Genomic DNA, 19,412 nt, shown 5'->3' on the forward strand with positions numbered 1-19,412 from the left:
TGTGTGTGTGTGTGTGTGTGTGTGTGTGTGTTAGGAAGCGGAGGCACCAGATAATGCAAGGCCTATTGAAATATTTGCGTTTGAATGCCTGTGCCTGTGTGACTGCCTTGTGAGTGAACTAGCACGCCAGGGAGACAAAGAGTGCAAGATGGATATGGGTGGTAAGTGCATTTTGTGGAAAAAAAATGAAAAGAGAAAATAAACAAAGGCAAAGAGAAGAAAAGAATGGAGACATGTACAGTGTGCACTTGTCTCTTCCAGCAGGATGCTGTACTGGGCTACTTGTTTCTCAGGCACACAGCACCACATTTAACCAAACAGCCACTCACACAAATTGTTTACTTAGTTTTCTCAGCTATATAGTTCTGACTAATAAGAATTTGACTAAAAGATCACAGATCCTTTACAAATGAGCTTAACCTGCTTGAAACATGAACAAAAGCACTTGCTAATAGCCACAGGTGACTGACTGCAGCAAGTTATAAACTATAATATTCACTTTTAAATCGTATGAAAGTCTTTATTTACAACCTCACAGCACTGTTAAAGCACTTTGCATACAAAGAGGTGCAGAAACAGTGTTCCTACCTGCCTCTTACCTTCTCAGCATGCCGGTAAGGATGCGGGAACTCTTGCCCAGGTTGGCGTCTGTTTCTCTCAGCTGGAGTTGTAGGGGAGACAGAACCAGTGAAGGACAGCTTTTAGTTTTAATTCTGAACAAACACTTGAGCAATTTCAGTTTAACACACTCTGTCAACAAACTAAAGCTGTTTTTAAAAAAAATCCCTCTGGTGAAGCACACACCAGGAAACAGTCCTTCTGATGTGTTTGCACAACTGGAAATATGTAAATGGGTTTAGGCAATGGTGGGTGGTGGCAGCGCACATAATGACCACTCGCTACTGTTAAATGCGCTGCAGTATTAGCTGCACATGTTGTGAAATCTGACATCGAGGTGGACTTTGTCCTAGGAATTTGTTGCAAGTTTGCAAGTTAAAGGCTTCTGTATCATAAGAACTGACGTTGCTTTCACACACGACGCTGTCGGCTGGAGCTTAACATACAATATGTGGATACTATTTCATCCACACTTGAAAACAAAAAAGAAGCATGTAATGAGTATAAATAAGTACCACGGCAATAATGTCATTTGATTATTACAGTATTGTTGTGCAAGGTACTATTGCACTGTACTACTGGCCTTAGGGCAGAAAGACATCTCTACAGTTTGACACACTTTTCACTAAAGTTTCTTGCGACCCAGAGAGATGAATGGGAGATCCTTTGATTAGAGCTTGCCTTCTTACCTTAAAGGTACTGGCTTACCTGTCAAGAGACCACCCTCGGCAAAACCCCCCACTTTTAGACAAAACCAGTGGGGGGAAAAAAATACACGACAATTTTAGAGCTGCTTTAAAAGCAACTTATTTACCAAAGCATGAACAGCTAGGCTACACATAAGATCAATGTTTACTTCATTTGATGCATCTTTATGTCTATAAACTAGCAGCATCGTGAGCTGTTCAATGACAGAAAACTTTTGAAAAAACCTCCATAACCTTAATAGGACATGCCACTTGATGGTCTTATATTCATCTTACTACAGAGCTAGATGAATATAAGGAAATGGAGTGAAAGATGCCTTTACTTTTAAAGTAGGTACCAAGCAGTGGGAGTCCTTGAAGGCACCCTTGAAATGATGATCATGGCTATTGAGGACTAATTGCCTGGATATTTCCCTTTTCTTGCTCCATTTCTTTCCCTTTTTCTTCCTCTCTGCCTTTTTTCCCTTCAGGGGTCATAGGAATGTTTTCAAGCTACTCTCTTGTCAGGCGTAGGGACTTTTCACAGGGAGGAGGATTTGGCAAAGATGTTGCCAGCAAAGTGTGAGTGTGAAAGTGAAAAAAAATGCTGACACTGCACTGAGTGAGCTGCCACTAACATCTACCTGTAGTCGCATTTCTCGAGGATGACAGGGGAGCACGGGGAATAGTGATTGCAGAGTTTTTCTCTAAACAGTCAGCAGGGAGTGATTTATCTTCGTCTTTCTCTGAAATAACACTGCTTTCCCAATAAAGTCACCCCTTCTCTGTATGTTTTCATCAGTGAATCACACTATTTGTTTTTAATTCTTCAGTTTCACATCTTTTCTACCAAAACTCCCCTTTCCTCTACAACGATCGGAGCCACGCTCTCTTTTTTCATGTTTGTTCTGGCTCATCCTGCAGTCATCGCTCTTCCCTGCAATTCATCCTCCCTTCCCAGCCCTGCTTTACTGCTCCTTTCTTCCTCTTCTTCCATCTTTCCTTCTTACCCTCTGGCAGCCTGGGCTGGTGTGATGCAGGCTGCCAGAGCCAAAGATACATGTGGTACAGGGTGGGAGGTGGGGGACCTGGGGTTTGGGCCCTCTGGCAAAGACAACAAGTCCAGCAGTTGCCTGATGTCTGCTTCTACCCACAGATCTGTCCCCTAGACACTTTGCACTTTCTCCCAAAATACATCTCTCTCTCTGAATCATTCCTTCTTTCCTTTTCCACCTCTCTCCCTCTCCCTCCACAGCCTCTCACCAAATCGTACGCCTTCCTCCATAACCTGAAATGGAAACCCACTGAAGTTTTAGGGTAGTCGAGTGTCTAAAATTAATCGTGGCTGCCTATAAAGAGAGAGTGAGAAGACCTTGTTCCTTGAAACTCATATTTTTTTCCAGCACTAAAGTAGAACAATTTCTAAAGACATCTTTAGCCAGCTTCGAGGATTAAAATGCATACACGTGTTGTTACTATTAACACAAATGAAAGCTAATTTGCATCCAAAATTCTAAACAAACTCTGATCCATATCATTTAAAGTGCAAATAGAGGGGCATTAAGGGAAATAAAAGGTAAGGTTTCAGCTTCAAGGATAAAAAGTCCAAACTGAACATTTAATTCATTTTAGAGCATTAAAGTTTGTTAGCTCACTGAGTACGACCATTCATTTGTCTGCATAATTAATCCTCCTCAGGTTAAATAAACTGTGCTTACAAATGACTGAGGCGATACTGTCAAAGTGCATGAGTTTATTTCATTTATTTTCAGTTAATTAATAAATAACTGTTGAAACTGAAGTTACAGCTTGCTGTGATAACTCTGCACAGTCGTAATCAAAGTGTTAAAAGAAGCAGGTTTTACTTTTAAGGCTGTCTAATACTTTTACTTTATTTCCTCAAATTCTTACACTCATTCCCGCTCTTGTATTATATGCATTTAAAAGACATGAATTACCACATTTAGGCAACAACCATTAAAAAAATGCCCCCCTGCTACGTTTCACACCCTGAGGTAGCCTTGAGATCGGTTAAAAGAAATTCTTCAACCCGTTCAGGTGGTTCTGAGTCGGCAGCGTACTGCTCTGACCCTGTGTTGAAGTGTTCTATTGACTCCTATTTGTACCATAAAAGCAAAACAAAAGGCCACACCTCCTGCCGAGCGCTGGGGCTTGTGTAAATTTTGTGCTTGTATGTTTGTGGGTTTATTCATTGCCGAAACAATTTTAAATTCCATCTCTTTAATGCAAAAAGAGCTGCTAACCGACCCTTCTATCCTCGTGTCTTTACATCTCGGTTTCTTTTTACTTAACTTTTGCCCCACAAACTGCCTTTAAAGGCTCAGTGTGTGTGTGTGTGTGTGCGTGCGTGCGCATTTGTGTACATATGGTGAGGTGGTTCAGCAGAGGAGACTCATGGGAAGAAGGGAGAGAGAGAGAGAGCAAAAGAAAGAGAGAGCAGGTACTCTCAGTAGACGCTGTGGACCGTTTTGAAAGGAGATGTTTGATTTCCTTTGAAATCTGCTGTGCGAGGCCCAATGCCATGTTGTGATCTTTAAGCATTCTGCGTTGAGGGGGCCAACAGGGCTGGGCCCCCTTCCTGTGTTTGGTCTTTTCTGTCTCTGCCTACCTGTCTGTTTGGCTGACTGTACGTAAGGAGGGGAAGCACTAAGGATTGGGAGGGCTCTCTGAGGAAAAGTTGGAAGGATGGAGCGAAACGGCAGAGGGGTGCAGGAAAAGTGCAGGAGGGTGGGCGAGGAAGGACGGCAGGTGGCAAAGTTAACCCTTTTTAAGTGAAAGGAAGCAAAGGGGGAAGAAAGCCATATTTCAACATTTTATCCAATCCAATTTTAGTTATAAAACACTTTTGAAAAACACAAGTTTGACAAAGTGCTGTACAATTCATCTTGAGCGGAACATATGGAGCTAGAAGCTCAGATATGTATTGCGGTGCTGATCAATTAAGGCTTTTAAAAGCACATAATGAAATCTTAAAATACATCTTAAAAGGAGCAAGAATGTGCAAGGGGAAATGTGCTCACGTTTATGGGTTCTGGTTAAAAGATGAGCTGCAGCATTTTAGGTGCTTTGTTAAAAACACCAATGTTAGTCACTGCTCATTTAACATGTGGCTGCAGGGGCCCAGGTCCAAGAGAAGAGCAGCACACACACTACTGAGTCTGAACGCAATTACCTCAATCTTACTTTCACTGAAATTTAAAACATTTGCATGCTTTGATATCTTTCAGACAGTTGTGTTTAAAGGAGCTGACGTCACTAATAAAGCAAAAAACAAAAAAATGTGAGCCGACAGCAACACCTACTCAAATGCCAAACACAGCCATCCATAAACGGGCACACTGAGCTCCTTCTCGTTATATAAATCTGCTGACTTAGTGCGTGCCGAGGAGGGTGTATCTCACAGTTGTGTGAGGCAGCTTTCGTTTGTGTGTTTACGTGAGAAGCCGTACAAAAGTGGCAAATGTTGGCCGTAACGGCTTACCGTTTCACGAACACTTGTTAGAACAGATGCGCGAGTGTGCGCAGGTGTCAGGTGTGCACTCACCCTTTCTCTAGCTCTCTGGATCTTCTCACGGTCACTGTGCAGGTTGGAAAGAATCTCCTGCCCCACTTGTTCTGCAAGAAAAGAGCATCCAGCATAAGATGGCAGGTCCAAAAAATTCCGCCATGTGATGAAATGAATAAAATAAAATAAAACAAATGAACGATTAGGTGATTGCGAAAGCCTGGCTTGCACTCACTTTAGCTGTAATCTCTTATTTGTCAATCATTCTCACCATCATGATTAATGTAGAAATCATTTGTTTTTTGTTTTTTCCACATCTGGACCTACTTGGGTATGTGTAATATTTGTGCAGTGTGTACACAGACATTGCTGTCTAGGAGTGTCAGACAAACAGACAGAAGAATACTGCATCTGAGGGAAGTGTTGAACTTTCTTAAGATGCTGGAGTAAATAGACATGAAGTTCTAGACAACAACATCCCAGCATCCAGCCTGCCAGTGGGGTCCACTCTGCCGATGCAATATTCATTACTCCTTTCTTTTTTTTCTTCCCTTTTTTTAAACGGCTCTCGTCAGTTGTAGTTGTAAACACATTAACGCACAGTTATAAAACATCCCCGACAAGGCACCTGACAAGCTTGTCAGTGGTCACTGTCATTTTCCTGTCCCTTGGGAATGAGAAAAGAAAGGCGGGGGGAAAGAAAAAAAAAAGATAAACCAAATAAGATGCCCCCCACCACCACCAGAAAAACCCACCGGTGCCATCAATGTAACCATACTGCTAGAGCATTAGTGTTTAAAAATAAGAGAGGCAGAGGATGAATCAGGAGAAAAAGGGGAGAAAAAAAAAGAGTGAAGAATCTTTGCATGGATCAAAGACAGGCTTTCAAGCGCACCAAACAAATCCGGAATAAACAACACAGTTGCTGACTGTATTACACTACACAGGTGCCGCACACCAAAGGGCCCACGTGCTGAGCGCCTGTTTGGGGGGAGCAGTGCAAAAATGGGCTACATCTGGCAGCTAAACAAGAGGGGAGAGAAAGAGAGAGAGCGGCATAGAACGGGGATCAGGGAGACGCAGGGAAAAAAAGAGAAAGCATTGTCAAATGAACGACATTCGTCTCCCATTCATCCCATCCCTTTTACCCCCTTCGCACTGTAACTGACTCAAATGTGTCTCTTCCTGCCTTCATTAATTTCTAATCTGGGACGAGACAGATTGAAGGATACCCAGATTAAACAGTGCAGTCAGACAGTCACATGTGACAAATAGGGCAGATTAAAAGACTGAGCGCAGGTATTAATAACCATAAAAATACAAGCCCTCCCCCGTCCCGAACGGAGAAGAACAAGGGATAAACAGGGAAGGAGTTGAAGCGGAAATCTTCTGTTAAAGAGACAAATAAGCACATCTATCCATCTCTGTCAGGGCTGTGGCTCTTTTTTTTTTTAAATAAATGAGTGTGACAAGCACTGCAGCAGCAGAGGGTTACTTTTTTGATGGCAAGTGCATTATTGGAGAGGTTTGCAGTGTGTAAAAAGATGGATGAGGTAGAGGAAGAAAAGACCTCCTAAGACATTGTGCTCCAGGTACTTAAGCAATCGTTACAGACACTGTGCACGAAGGCGTGTTTTGCGATTATGGTTTGGACCTACAACCGAGTCTGTTGTGGATGCATTTTCCATGCTGACTGTATACACTACCCACAAGTGAATGACCGTCCTTGACAAATCTAACAGCTGCTGGAAAAAAAAAAAAGGAAATCACAATACGAGTCTTGTTTAAGTTGTGTCCATTTTTGTAACCTTACTGGGAGGGAGCAAGAACGCACAACCTTGCCTTTCTATTTTTCTGCCATTACCCAAGATGTTCCTCTATTAAAAGAAATCAATATGTTATTACAAGAAAATGACATTGAAGACACTGCATAAGCTCAATCATGGCATCTTTGATGGATAGCCATGAGCACAGCTGCGTCAAATCATTTGCAGTCACCAGAATAGTATTTTGAGTTGGCTTGTTATGATTAACATTTTGTTCACTGTCAGGTCTCTCTCCAGTCCTCCAAAAAATTTTTCCCATCATTCCTTTATGACTTTCTTCCCCTACACTGACTTCAGAGGTATACACATCATCTCCCCAAAGGACGTATTGTGTTGATTGGATCTCAAGCATCCACCCTTTCCTTACTCATTCTCTGGCATGCATCTACACTTGCATTCATCTAATTTCATTCCTGCTGACTAGTTCTGTGTAAATCTTCATTAGTTACTGGGAAAAAAACAACTTTAGGAAAAAAATAAATAAAACTCCCATTTTGTGACCTGTACTGCATCTTAATCATATACTTTCACCCAAAGCTATCGCCACTCGTGGAAAGAAATACAGCAAACTAGTCCCTATTATCCAAGCTGTAAACTCATGATGAAATTACCTTAAATTGCTTGGTAGTTTTTTCTGCCCTTTGCAATGCTGACATATTACATATTCAAGTTTGCATAGGATGTTTAACTGCATAAAATCTAAATAAACACACAATTTATGACCACGACAAATATGGAGGCTATGTAAAAAAAACAAAACTGAAAAAAGTACAGTTGATAAAAACAAAACCGAGAGGCAAAATAATTCACTGTTAATGCTCCTGACTTAATGCTCGTTAGTGTATAAAATATTCCCCTCCTGTTTAAACAGCTATTAACAATTTAAATAACCCTGGCCCAGAGGCCTTGCTCTGACTCTCTTGTTAAAGATCTCCGTCCCCCAAAGGTCCATTTAACAAGCCCATTATTCCATTACATTGCATTTACATCAGCACCAGAGAGCCTTAATTTAACTTGCTCCTGTAATGTAACTGTAGAAAATAATTAGTATAGAAAAGTTGAAGGCACAAATTAGATTGAGGGGAAAATAATGTCTGTGTTACGATTTTTTTCTCTCCCTTAAATACACGGAAAGACTATTGACATAGCAGAGCCCTGCTGTATTTTATCACAACCTTTTGTTAAGAATTACATGGCAGGGGGGGGGTGGAAGGCTATTTTACTGGGTAATTAGCTTTACTAGAGTATGAGGTGCAATGTAATGTAATCTATAAAGCTTGAACAAGCCGAACATAGCTGGAGTAGGATATTTTGTCAGCTCCAAATGTATTAAAAAAACCTCAACCAACCCGCATATATTGTTTCCACTACACTTTACCACCAAGAAACAAAACCATTACAACACCATGAAAAACAACTCTGAAAGGACTGCAACTGGAAACACATAATTCTATACAATGACCTATTATAAAAAGCAATGCTTTTAGAATGGTGTGGTTAAATTATTATAGATAAAGATTAATATATTCATATAAGAAGGGACTGAGTACTGGATAGGCACATTTATTTATAGCATATATGTATATATTAGGCAACCATTCGCAAGTTCACAGGCACAATTACTGTCAGCTTTATGAAACGTGCAGGTTTGTCTGCAACAAAACAAATGACAAAGATCAAATGAAGAAAATGAAATAATAAGTGTCCAAGGAGGAAGCCAGGGAAGTCAACACTGATAAGTAAAGAAAGACTCATAGATTATAAGCAAAGAAGTAAATGCCCAAAGTCTCCAGCATCAGTGGGATAGTACCAACTGTAAGTGATGGCATCCAGTAAGGATGGAAGACAGTTTTAATTACTGACATCATAAGAGAATCCCTTTTAGAATATGTTTATAAATATATTAAATTTCTGTTAGCATTTTGTTCTTTACTTGTAATTTAATACCTTGTTTTATATATTTAGCTGTAACTATGAGCATTTTTGTCTTGTAGCGTTTATCATTTTAATATTAGTAGTAATAGTAATAATATTCAGTTTAAATTTGTGTGTTCAGACTGGCTGAGACACTGAATTTTGGTAGCGTGTGAGCACCTTGCCTAAAGTCATATGCAATATTAAAACTTTATATCTCTGAATGTTGGAAAGTTGGACCGATAACCAATTAAGCATTTTGATGACATCTTAGGCTTTAGGGAATTAGGTCAAACATTTTTGGCATTTCACAACAAACCGAAATAAGGAAGAATTGTCAGTTACTTGATGACAACAGAAAAGGTCTGCTTTACTTTCTCTCACCATCTCGTGTTATGTTATGAAAAACATGTCTATGTAAATAAAAATCATAACCTGCCCTTATCTGCACACATTGCTTAGGACAACACGGCTCAAACAACTAACAATTTGGATAAAGTCCAAACCTCTATAGCCTTCAACTTTTTACTCCAGTCCATGGACACATTTAATTGGAGCCATCATCTATTTCACACAATGTGCTTCATAGCGTATACACTGTGTGAGGGCCCCTGTCTCTTTTTCGGTGGTGCATTTTTTTATTTTATTTTATTTTTTTGCTTGCTCTCCTTCTCCCCTGAGCCAAAAGGGGACAAGACCTGACAGTGGTGTGCTCTGAGGCTCTGAGGCTCAGCACAGCTCCTTTTCATTAAGCAGTTGAGACCACTTTTTGAAGGTTACCACACACACTTATATCCAGACACAATCCATACACTCCAACAAACCCATGGAAACCTATGGGAGAGCTGAGGGGGAAGTAAGGAGGGGCCTAAAAAAATGTAAGACCATGCATTTTCTCTCTCTCAAACTCCATCAGTCACACAAACACACTTTCACACACACAGTGCGGCAGTCAACTTGTATGCCTGTGACTCCCAGGTGAATAAAGTTACCTGTCTTTGTACACTTTCAGAGGAGCTTTTTTTAAGGACTTTTCAAGTCTACAGCTGCCGGGTGACACACTTTCATCACCCCCATCAAAGTTGTACCCACAATGGGATGTATTTGTAATGCTGAGCCCACAGGCCATGAGGCTAGCGCCTTCGCACTGAGCGATAGCTCAAAATAAAGAGGTGCCAACTGCTAGGTCACAGGAGGGGCATGTAGCATCTGGGGGCTCAGTGATGTTATGACAGATTACTTATAATAATAATAAACTCTACCGAATGTTAATGAGGAACTTTCTTTATCGCAATGAGAGCAATTTATGATTTAACAAGAGTCAAAGACAGCTGTGGTGGTTCATTAGAAGGAGGAGGTCATCTAAGTGACATTTTTTGGGTTTTAACGTCAATATCTTTTAACAGCTTTGGGATAGTGAACTTATAGAGCATTAGATACTTAAAAGTCTAAAACAAGGAATATTCTGTGTAGGGTGAAGCTGGACCATCCCAGTCTATCTTGACTTGCCCATGCATCGGCCCTTCCCCTTGCATGTGTTTGAGTGGTGGTGGGCAGTCAGGGTGGATTTCTGGGGCCTTTCTTCACTCCGCCAGGCTCTGTTTTATTCATTGCCTGCGCCCTGACCCCGCAGAGCTCCTGTTCTGACAAATCACTTCTGATTAAGACAGATCTCCGTTAGTCAGCCACTCAACTTGGCTTATTCATCATTCTACAGAAAATATTCCTCTCTACTCCCCCGTCCCCCCCTCCTCCCAGCTCGTTTGCCTGTCCGTCAGACCGAAGCAAGGCACAAAAGAAATTTCCGCTGCTGTTTTAAATGGCTGATTATAGACAATTGGTGGATGGAGAGACGCAAGACCGTCTTATGGGTGATAAGACGCAAGTTTAATGGGTATAAATGACCGGGCCTGTAGGAGAGCAGCTGGTAATAGAACCATTTGTTTAAGGCTGAACTGGGGTGGAGAGGACTGAAAGCTACATTTTCTTTCCATTTGAGCTTCCCCCTCCTCTTTTCCCTTCACCTCAGCCTCAAAGTCAAATTCTCAGATCGCCAGATTTACATTAAAAAAAAACAAAAAAAGAAAAACAGCAAAAGTCCCCTTCACACTCATTCAATGAAAATTGATGAGTCTTGGAAAAGAACAGCTTGTTTTACATTTATGAAATTACCCATACCTACACGTCCCTGTGGACGCAGCTGCACAAACTTTGACCAGTCACGTATTACGTTTCTTACCATGGGTTAGTAACAATAGAATCTGAATATTTACTGTAAGTGTAATTAACAATACAGTTAGAGCATTCATATGCAAAGTTCTACAATAATAAACAACAGCAAACTGCTGCGCCAAGGCATCTAGACAGCCACAAAGCTATTGTGTTTTAAATGTATAACAAACCAGATTAAATTAACCTGAACGACAACCCTGCTGGTGGCAAAGGGCTGAGAAGCGGGAGGAGTGAGTGGAGATTGAGGGTTGAAACAAGCAATTTGCCTGGACTTAATCAACCAGTCTCACTGAACCATCCAAATGAAAACTAATGGACTTGGGTGCTTGCTGTGATTGCCCCACATGCAACAATGTGTAGGCAGGAGCAGCGCTTTCTGAGGTCTTCAATTAAAAAACTGGGAATTTCTACAGACGGCTGGTCAGCCTGTACACCTATTCCACCACAACTCATATCCTGATTGGTCAATTGTGAAGCTCAAACACAGCTGACTTATTAATTCTGTTTCCATCACTGAGAAAGGGGTTTTTTATGTGTTGATTAAACTTGGTCGAAATTGTAAAAAATGTATGAAGTATAGAATTAAAAACTCATACCCGAACAAGCTAATTTGTGTATGCATTATTCATAGCACTGACATTTGTGTCACACAATTGTGGTGGCCGCACTGCAACTATGATTAAAAAAAAAAAAAAGTACATGGAAAAACAAACAAACACTACTATATTAAACTTTATTCAGCAACAGCCGAGCTAAATAATAAATACAGAGTTTAAGTGCTACTATTTAAATAATTAGATTTTATAATGAGCGAAGTAGCTCTATACATGAAGGCACAGGAGCATATAAGCACTATAATACCATTATCACCATATCTAGTCGGGGCTAAAGTAAATAAAGACGGTAGTGCAGGACAAAATCAATAGAAGCGCATTCTGTTGGATTTGGAAGACAAATACACAGAGTTCATCTGAGCTCTACAGTTATGCCAAAACCGCATGAAGGGGGAATACGACTTGTCAGTTGGTCCTAATCAAATACAACATCTTATTTAACAACCTCTACTGGAGTGAAAAGTTTGCCAGTTTCTCGGAAATGGACTCGGGGAAAGATATATGGAGGCAGGGGAAGAATAAAGGGAAAACTTGACGTTCCTCTGGTTCGTTTTCAACAGTTTAGGAGCGTTAATCATCGCATTACTGTTGATTAAAGGCTTTAACGTCTCTAATCAGAAAGTTGACAGGCAGATCAAAGAGCGCAACACAAATTTCTTGCCTTTTAATTATCTGTACAACACCGCACCTCGAGCAGCTCGTGCCTGCCTATCTCCTCAAACTCAGTGAAAGACTGCGAAAGGAGATCTAACACTCTACAACAGTTCATTATCCAATAAAATGGGAGATTGGGAGGGGGGGGGGGTGGGTGAGGGAAAATACAACACACAAACTCATACACACACATGCGTGTGAAAACAAAAGCTTTAAGGCTTTATGATTAGTGAAGACCTGGGGGAGGCCTACAGTCTTCTTTATTAACATGTCCTGAATTGGAGCAACTTAATTATGCTTGTCAAAAACGGACGTGGCGTCAGGCTCATTTGCATGTTTTGACAAGGTCTGTTGGGAGCCTCCATCTATTTTTCTACAGCATGCTATGAGTATTTAACACTTTTCAACACCTACTGATTATAGGTTTTTGTTCCTGAATGAACGAAATAACTTGTTAAAGATGCTTTACTGGATTGGCATCATCGTGCAACCGATGTAAACACCGAGTGAAGTACAGACAAAAGGAGCCTCTAGACTGTTTTGATCACAACTCCTGTTCAAACTGATGACGATTGGATGCCTTCTGCGGCTCGACTGCCCAGCTGTTCCCTGTCAAGTGATTTAGCCGTGAAAAAGCTGCAGTACCTTTAGAAAAGATTTGCCATCGCTTTGGATGATCTCGATAATGCTGCTCGTTGCTGAACAGATTCGTCTCTGACAGACTGCTACCTGACTCGTGATCACTTTCTCTTTGTGAATATAACAAAGCCAATAGACCACACCCTCCCATCTCGACTTGATCACTTTACGTAATGAATACTCATTACATTAATGCTAAGTAAAACAAACACAGCTGAAAGTAAACAATCTGTAGAGAGATGGGACTGTCGGAGGCATCAAACATTAGCCTGAATGGAAAGCACAGCCCATTAGAAGTGGATGCACTGATGGGATCTGACAGTTAGAAGCACCAAGATTATTTTGTACAAATGTTGAATTCATTAGTACTCATGAGCGGATGAAGGACGTCCGCAAGAGCAGAAAAAAACAAACCAAAACTGATGCCTGAGCTGTGGAGGTTACACTAAAGAATTTTATACACGCTAAAAGCTGGTGATTTTCAAGTTAATAGAAATTGAACTGACATTTTGATGTTACATCATAACATTACAAACATTACATTATAATTCTAACATTTGCATATATAAGATTTTATCCTCATATCAGTTACACTGAAAGGGGCACTTTTAATGAAATAGTAAACGCAATGCTGAAGCACTTGGCAAACAACTATTGGAGAGATATCGTTTAACCGTGCCGGCTGCTTCTAAAAACACCTTCTAGAAAAAAAGTCCTACAACTCTTTTTCAAATATTTGCCTGAAGAAGGTTCGACTTTCTTGGTGCCAAAAGCATTAAAATGAAATACTCTTCTTCAGTAGGATGTGTATCAGAAGACCGAATTTATTTAGCTGTAAAATTTTCTGTCCAATCTGATAGAAGTAATCTGCTTAAATTACATAATGCCACGGGAATAGTTGCTCTTTTATGTGCGCATGATACATAGACTTGTCTTTAGCAAATCGAACATGCTCTGAAAATCTCATTTGAGGCAGCAACACTGGAGCCTGTTATCAGAGCAGGACGTCATAGTGGCTGCTCTGACCGACAGCACAACAGAAGTTTGTGTTTTACTTTGGGGTAATACCATCACACTTCCTTGCTCTGGTAAAAGGAAAATAATACTGCTATTATAGGGGAATGAGGCACAGAGGGGACTTACAAAAGAGACACACATCATGCGCCTCATTTAACAATGACCGAGGCCACAGAGTTGAAGACAGATTATTGTCAGCTGCCGCTGTGAATACATGGCATGTGATGGCTTGTCAAAGTTCTTGAGCACAGGGTACATTGTTCATTCAAACTTACTTTGCTACCTTTAGACTTTTCCACTAGTGTTGAAGAATCAAATCCTCTCCCAATGAAAGCTCGTGAAAATTCTCCAGTGTTTACTTTAAATGTGAGTGTCGCACAATAGATATGCTTTTAGTAATTGCAAGGATCTCGTGAGGTAATACAAACCTGTTTCGAACGAAGCACAAGACATTCATGGACATTGCTTAACAGGTTCGATCTGGTTGGCAAGTAGTTTATGTATAAATATAGCGGAAAGGTTGATTTTTCAGGAAAGACTTGATTTTTAACCAGTGTCAACCATGAATTCATGTTTCGCTAAGAAATGGCATAAAGTGTTATAAAATTATGTTACAAATAGTTCAAAAGTAAAAGTTCAGTGGCTTGGCTGTAAAAAAGTGCTTACAGTAGCGAAACAGACGAGCACTACCAGCCAACAAGTGCTCAACATAAAAGAGCCATTTAAACACATCTACATGTGAATTATATTTCCCATGGGGGTTGAGCCCTTGAGTCTATTTGTACAGGCCTCTGGACAATTAATACTTACTGGTCCCCAGATGTTAGGGCCATAGACAGTATGAAAGATGGATGTCGCTACCGTGACGTCACCCACTCGTTTCCGAAGTCCTTTTTTAAAGTGTTATCGTGTTTTGAAACTGTATGTGACGTGAAAGGGTAGATCCGAGTATGAAACTGCAGACTCACTGGTTAACAACTTGTAACTGACAATCAAGTGTAATTGAGTGTAGCCCAGACTCCTCCTAATTTATAAAACAACAGCACAAAAAAAGTTATAAAATGGAATTAATTGTTTTTGTATTCAATATGAGCGGGATGTGCAACTGAGCCTATGGGGTCTTCAGAAAAGTGTTTCCAAAGGTCAAGAAGACAGCAACCACACAGATCGCCCCCTGGTGGCAATTTAAAAAAACAAAACAAAAACGTGGCAGCCATCTTTTTTATATTCTCTATAGTGAGGGGACCACAGTGGTGTAGCTGTAAGAGGTCTTGGTTAAAATCTGTTGGTCATCTGACACATTTGAAGAGGCATTTCACTTTTAAATCAACTTTAGAAGCAAAGTATTGTTGTTTCCTAAATCTAATCAAATTGTATTGTTGCAAGGATGTCTGGTAACGTTTCAACATTGTTTTTTGACAAGTGAAAAACAAAGCATATGAAAGCAGAACTTAGTAGTTTTCAAACCTTTTAAACTCTATATTTAATTAAAAATAGCACAGAGACCAAAAATTTGAATTAAACTGAGAAATGCTGTAATTAAACTGTAGCAGCATTTTATAGCCAATACAATTTCTGTTAAACACCTCATTTGAATTGGAGATGAGAATACACAGTTGAATCACATATCAACTGCTTTCATTTTAAATTCACCGTTGTTTGCAAAATCAGGAAAATTGTGTCAGTACAAACACAACAAGCAGAAATTGATGGAAAAACATGCTCCTAAACCAAACCACTGTAACGTAACCAAAACAAATGTAATCGATGACTATGTGCATCAGCGCTAGGGTGACAAGTGTCTCCTGCTCCACATCATTAACTAAAACAGCCTAAGTGAAAACCCAACATGCCTGCCACTATTTTCCACACTAATGAAGCATATCTAAGTTTTAAGACATGGCAGAACGAATTTAATCTACCTTCTGAGGGGCCTTAGTGCCATCAAATAAATTATTCATAAAGGACATGATATTATAACTCAATTGTCAAACTCTGCAGCTCTTTTTTAAAATCCTCCCCAGCCTGTCACTCTCTTTTGTCTCAGACTCTTTCTTTTAAAGAAAGTCCTTCGCTTTTAATCTATAACAGAGTAATACACATTGTAATTGTATCTGCTGAGCAAAATAATTTGCTTTCTTCTTTTAAAAGGTTGCTGATGAATAGGGTAGACAAAGAGATTGAGGAGAATTTCTACAATTGTGGCAGCTCCCTGTGGGTTTTACAGTATAAGGGTGAGATTTACCGAGGAGAAAAAAGAAAGACCCACTGAAAAGTCATCAAGTCTGTAATAATACAACCTTAGATACCTTTCATTTTCCCCTTATGAATAATGTATGCCATCTGACAAAGCTAATCTTGCCATAATGTTGTTTAGACAGGTTGGTCACCAGGAGGTGGGACAAAAATTACTTTTACACACTGTGGTTCTTTTAGCCAAGTGTCGTTTCTCTTCAGGGGAACGATGATGGCATGCAACCCTCCATGATTGACAGGAACAGCCGCAGCTTGGTATGACCACTGCACTCTATAGTAAGAATCTAATACGAATATGCTGAATTCTTATACCAGTGTGGTGATCCTGTGTGGAGATCAGCATGTGGTAGAAAAAGGAGAAAATAACCAAGAACCCAAATACTTCCATTGCATTTACTGAGACAGAGCAATTCAGCGCAAGCAAAAAATGGCACTGGTGATGCAGCAGACACTTGTAATACCTGCGATTTTACTCATGAGTATATTTATCAGACCAGAAGAGCTGGAAGTATTTCAACTAACTAGCGTCACAAACACAGCTTTACAGTGCATTTTAGAAGTTTACATTGTCTTTATTCCCGTCTTCCTCCCCCTCACCCCTCCTGTTAAAAGTGGTTTCTTCCTGTTAAAAGGGAGTTTTTTTCCTTCCCACTGTCGCCAAGTGCTTGCTCAGGTGGAGTTGTGTGATTGTTGGTGTTTTCTCTGTATTTGTATTGCAACGTCTTCGCCTTACAATACAAAGCGCTATGAGGCTACAGTTGTTGTGATTTGGCAATATATAAATAAAACTGAATTGAATTAGCAGACCTCATTAGCGGCTAATAGCTGCTGCTGTGATATTTATATTTACCTAAGCGTAAACATTTACAGCATCTGACTAACATACATCAATCCTCAAGTTTGCAAAGATGGACGTAAACAATATAAATATTAAAATATGAAATGGGGGGGGAGGGGTAAAATGGTCAGATTGTTTTATTTTTATGTGAACTGTTTTTACCCTAACATGTGTTCTTTGTTGTGTGCATGGGTATATTTTTTTCAATACAGTTTTTAAATATATAAATAATGATTCTCAGGAACAAAAATACACTTAACATTTCTATCAGCCATGAAATATACACACAATGCATTTTGGTGACAAACACTGATTATAAATGTAACTTTTGCTTTGTCACATGAAAACGGCAAAGGACACGCTTCACTTGATAAGTTAAATGTATCAAATCAGAGTAACTAATCGTTTCTTTTTGAAAGTGCACCTACAGCTATACCACATGAGCCCACTATTTTTCTTTTTTAGTTTGAATAGTTTTAGGTACACACAGGAAAAATACCACACTATGCTCAACACCTTGAAGGTTATATCTCAAGGTTTTATGTGAAACACAATAGATTCATAAAGGCAAACCCAAGCGATTTGATAACTTTCTCTGACAACTTTAACAAAACCAAGAAAAAAATGCACTGAAAATGGAAGTAAAATTCAAGATCACTAAATGTGTAAGAAGAAGAAAACTATCCCAAGATGCTTGTGGGTTGTTGTTTTTTTTTAAATGTGTAAGATTTTATGTTAGAGTGCTGTCAGTGCTGTCAAAGGCTAAGTATGTTTTTAATGTAGGTCTTGCTAAAAAGATTAGTAACAGTTTAAGCAAAAAACTGAACGTGAATTGAAATATTGGTAGATTTCTTTAGGGTTATGCAGATTTGGTTAAGAAAGAAAATCTATGGCCACTAAATCTCTTGCAAGCATCCTTACGTTGGCGATACTTTATGATACATTACAGCAATTACACCTGCTGTATGAGCCGTGACAATGGGCCTTATTCCTATGCTTCATCCTGTGATTGTAATTGAGGCCGACGCGTGACAGCCCCCCACGTGCCCTCTCCGAAGTGGCCTGGGGCATAGGGCATGCTGACAGCGGAGGCACTGGAGACAGTGGCACAGGGTCCTGGCCTGGCACGGCCATGGCATGGTACCCTTAGGGGCACTGACCCTCCCACTCTCAACCTACCGCAACTTTTGCTGCCTCACCTCTGTCACCAGGCATCTCGGAGGCTAACGAGAGGGCAGCCGAGACTGCTTAACAATTCCACCACATCCGTTGGCTGGGTATGCAAGCAGCTCTCTTTTTTTTCATCCCTACTGTCAGTGTGCCTCTCCCCCTGCTCTGAGACCTTTGGTGAAATAAGTGTCAGCCTGAGGAGACAGGCACTCATCAACACTTTATACCTGGGAGGTATATTAATGCTGTGATGGTTGCCTGGGAAGAGGGAAGAAGAAAAAAAAAACCTTTGTCCTCGTAGCGAGATAAAGGACAAAGCCTTGGACAACTTTTGAGGATGTTAACTTTGGCAGTGTTTATGTGGATATAATGTGAAAGTTGTACAAGCGTGAGGAATCTCAATGATCACATGTACAACAGAATCTGTAAAAACAGTACACTTACAATGGAAATACCAATACTTGATCGTGTGTTTTTCCAAAAGAAGCAATATATATTTAAGTTTCTCTTGATCAATAACTAAGTCAGACAGATAGGAATTACATAAGGTTGGAGGGAGACAGAGATTCGGGGAGAGAACAAGCATGAGAGAACGAGTTAGTTTCTCTACACAGATCTTCCCCACCAGGAGCTTAGTTACAAATGAAACTCCACTTCTACAACAAGTGGAGCTGGAATCCTACAGGGGCCTTCTGGTATCCAGTTGGAGATACATAATTAAAGGAACACGGAGAGGGAGCATGTTATTACCAATGTTTTCATTAAGCCAAGTTAACACATCGGTCTCCCCCAAGACCGACAAACAAAAGTCAAGGAAGTGGATGGAATAGGATACCGTCTACTGAGGTCTGAAACTCTGCTCAAGAACAGCTCATATTAGTGCTGCTTCTGCATCTTCCTGTTCTGGCCACACTAATACTATAAAAACATTTAATTTTGACATCAGATATATGAAAAGCATGCACACGGTTGCTTTTTTCATGATATTTTCAGTCTTTTCCCCAACATCCAGGCTTAAATTAGCCAGGATTTTTAAGATCAGGGACTGTTTTTTAGGCTATGAAAAATGGATTAAATGAAGAGGAAGTCTGGCCTAATGAGCTCCCTGGGCTACGGAGCAGCAGGGACCATGAGGGGAAAGAAGGGAGACGAGGCAAGCCTTTGAGGAAGAAGGGGCTGCAGCCATGCCCAAAGTGTGCCAGCTTCTCCTCGCTTTAGCGCCAATGGCACAGACGGCACCTGGGCAAAGCTTGGCCGCCCTTGTCCTGTGCCAAAGGAGAAAAGAGGCAGAGCTGCAAGCTGCAAGCTGCAACCCTAACCTGAAAACTTCTATTGGCCATCTTGTTTTTCTCTGAACCACTTTTATATTTTTTTATTTTGACTTTTTTTTTTTTGCTGAATGGGAAATGAGGAAAAAGTTTA

The 19,412-nt window shown here is 40.3% G+C and overlaps 1 protein-coding gene across 3 annotated transcripts in view; it reads right to left on the reverse strand.

The window, feature by feature from the left end:
• The window catches only part of vti1a (vesicle transport through interaction with t-SNAREs 1A), a 111,145-nt gene that overhangs the window by 33,004 nt on the left and 58,729 nt on the right, over positions 1-19,412 (reverse strand). For 2 of the 3 annotated variants that reach the window (XM_005736371.2, XM_005736372.2), the window contains 2 exons: positions 4,870-4,940; positions 600-661 (listed from right to left, as the gene is read on the reverse strand). In XM_005736371.2, coding sequence (XP_005736428.1) covers positions 600-661; positions 4,870-4,940 — 133 coding nt within the window. Of the gene's footprint in view, positions 1-588; positions 662-4,869; positions 4,941-19,412 lie in introns of all 3 variants that reach the window. The other variant, XM_013911664.1, reaches the window with a different exon arrangement.

This window comes from Pundamilia nyererei, unplaced genomic scaffold (assembly GCF_000239375.1).
Source record: "Pundamilia nyererei isolate P.nyererei 1_Seehausen unplaced genomic scaffold, PunNye1.0 scaffold00069, whole genome shotgun sequence".
NCBI lineage: Eukaryota > Metazoa > Chordata > Actinopteri > Cichliformes > Cichlidae > Pundamilia > Pundamilia nyererei.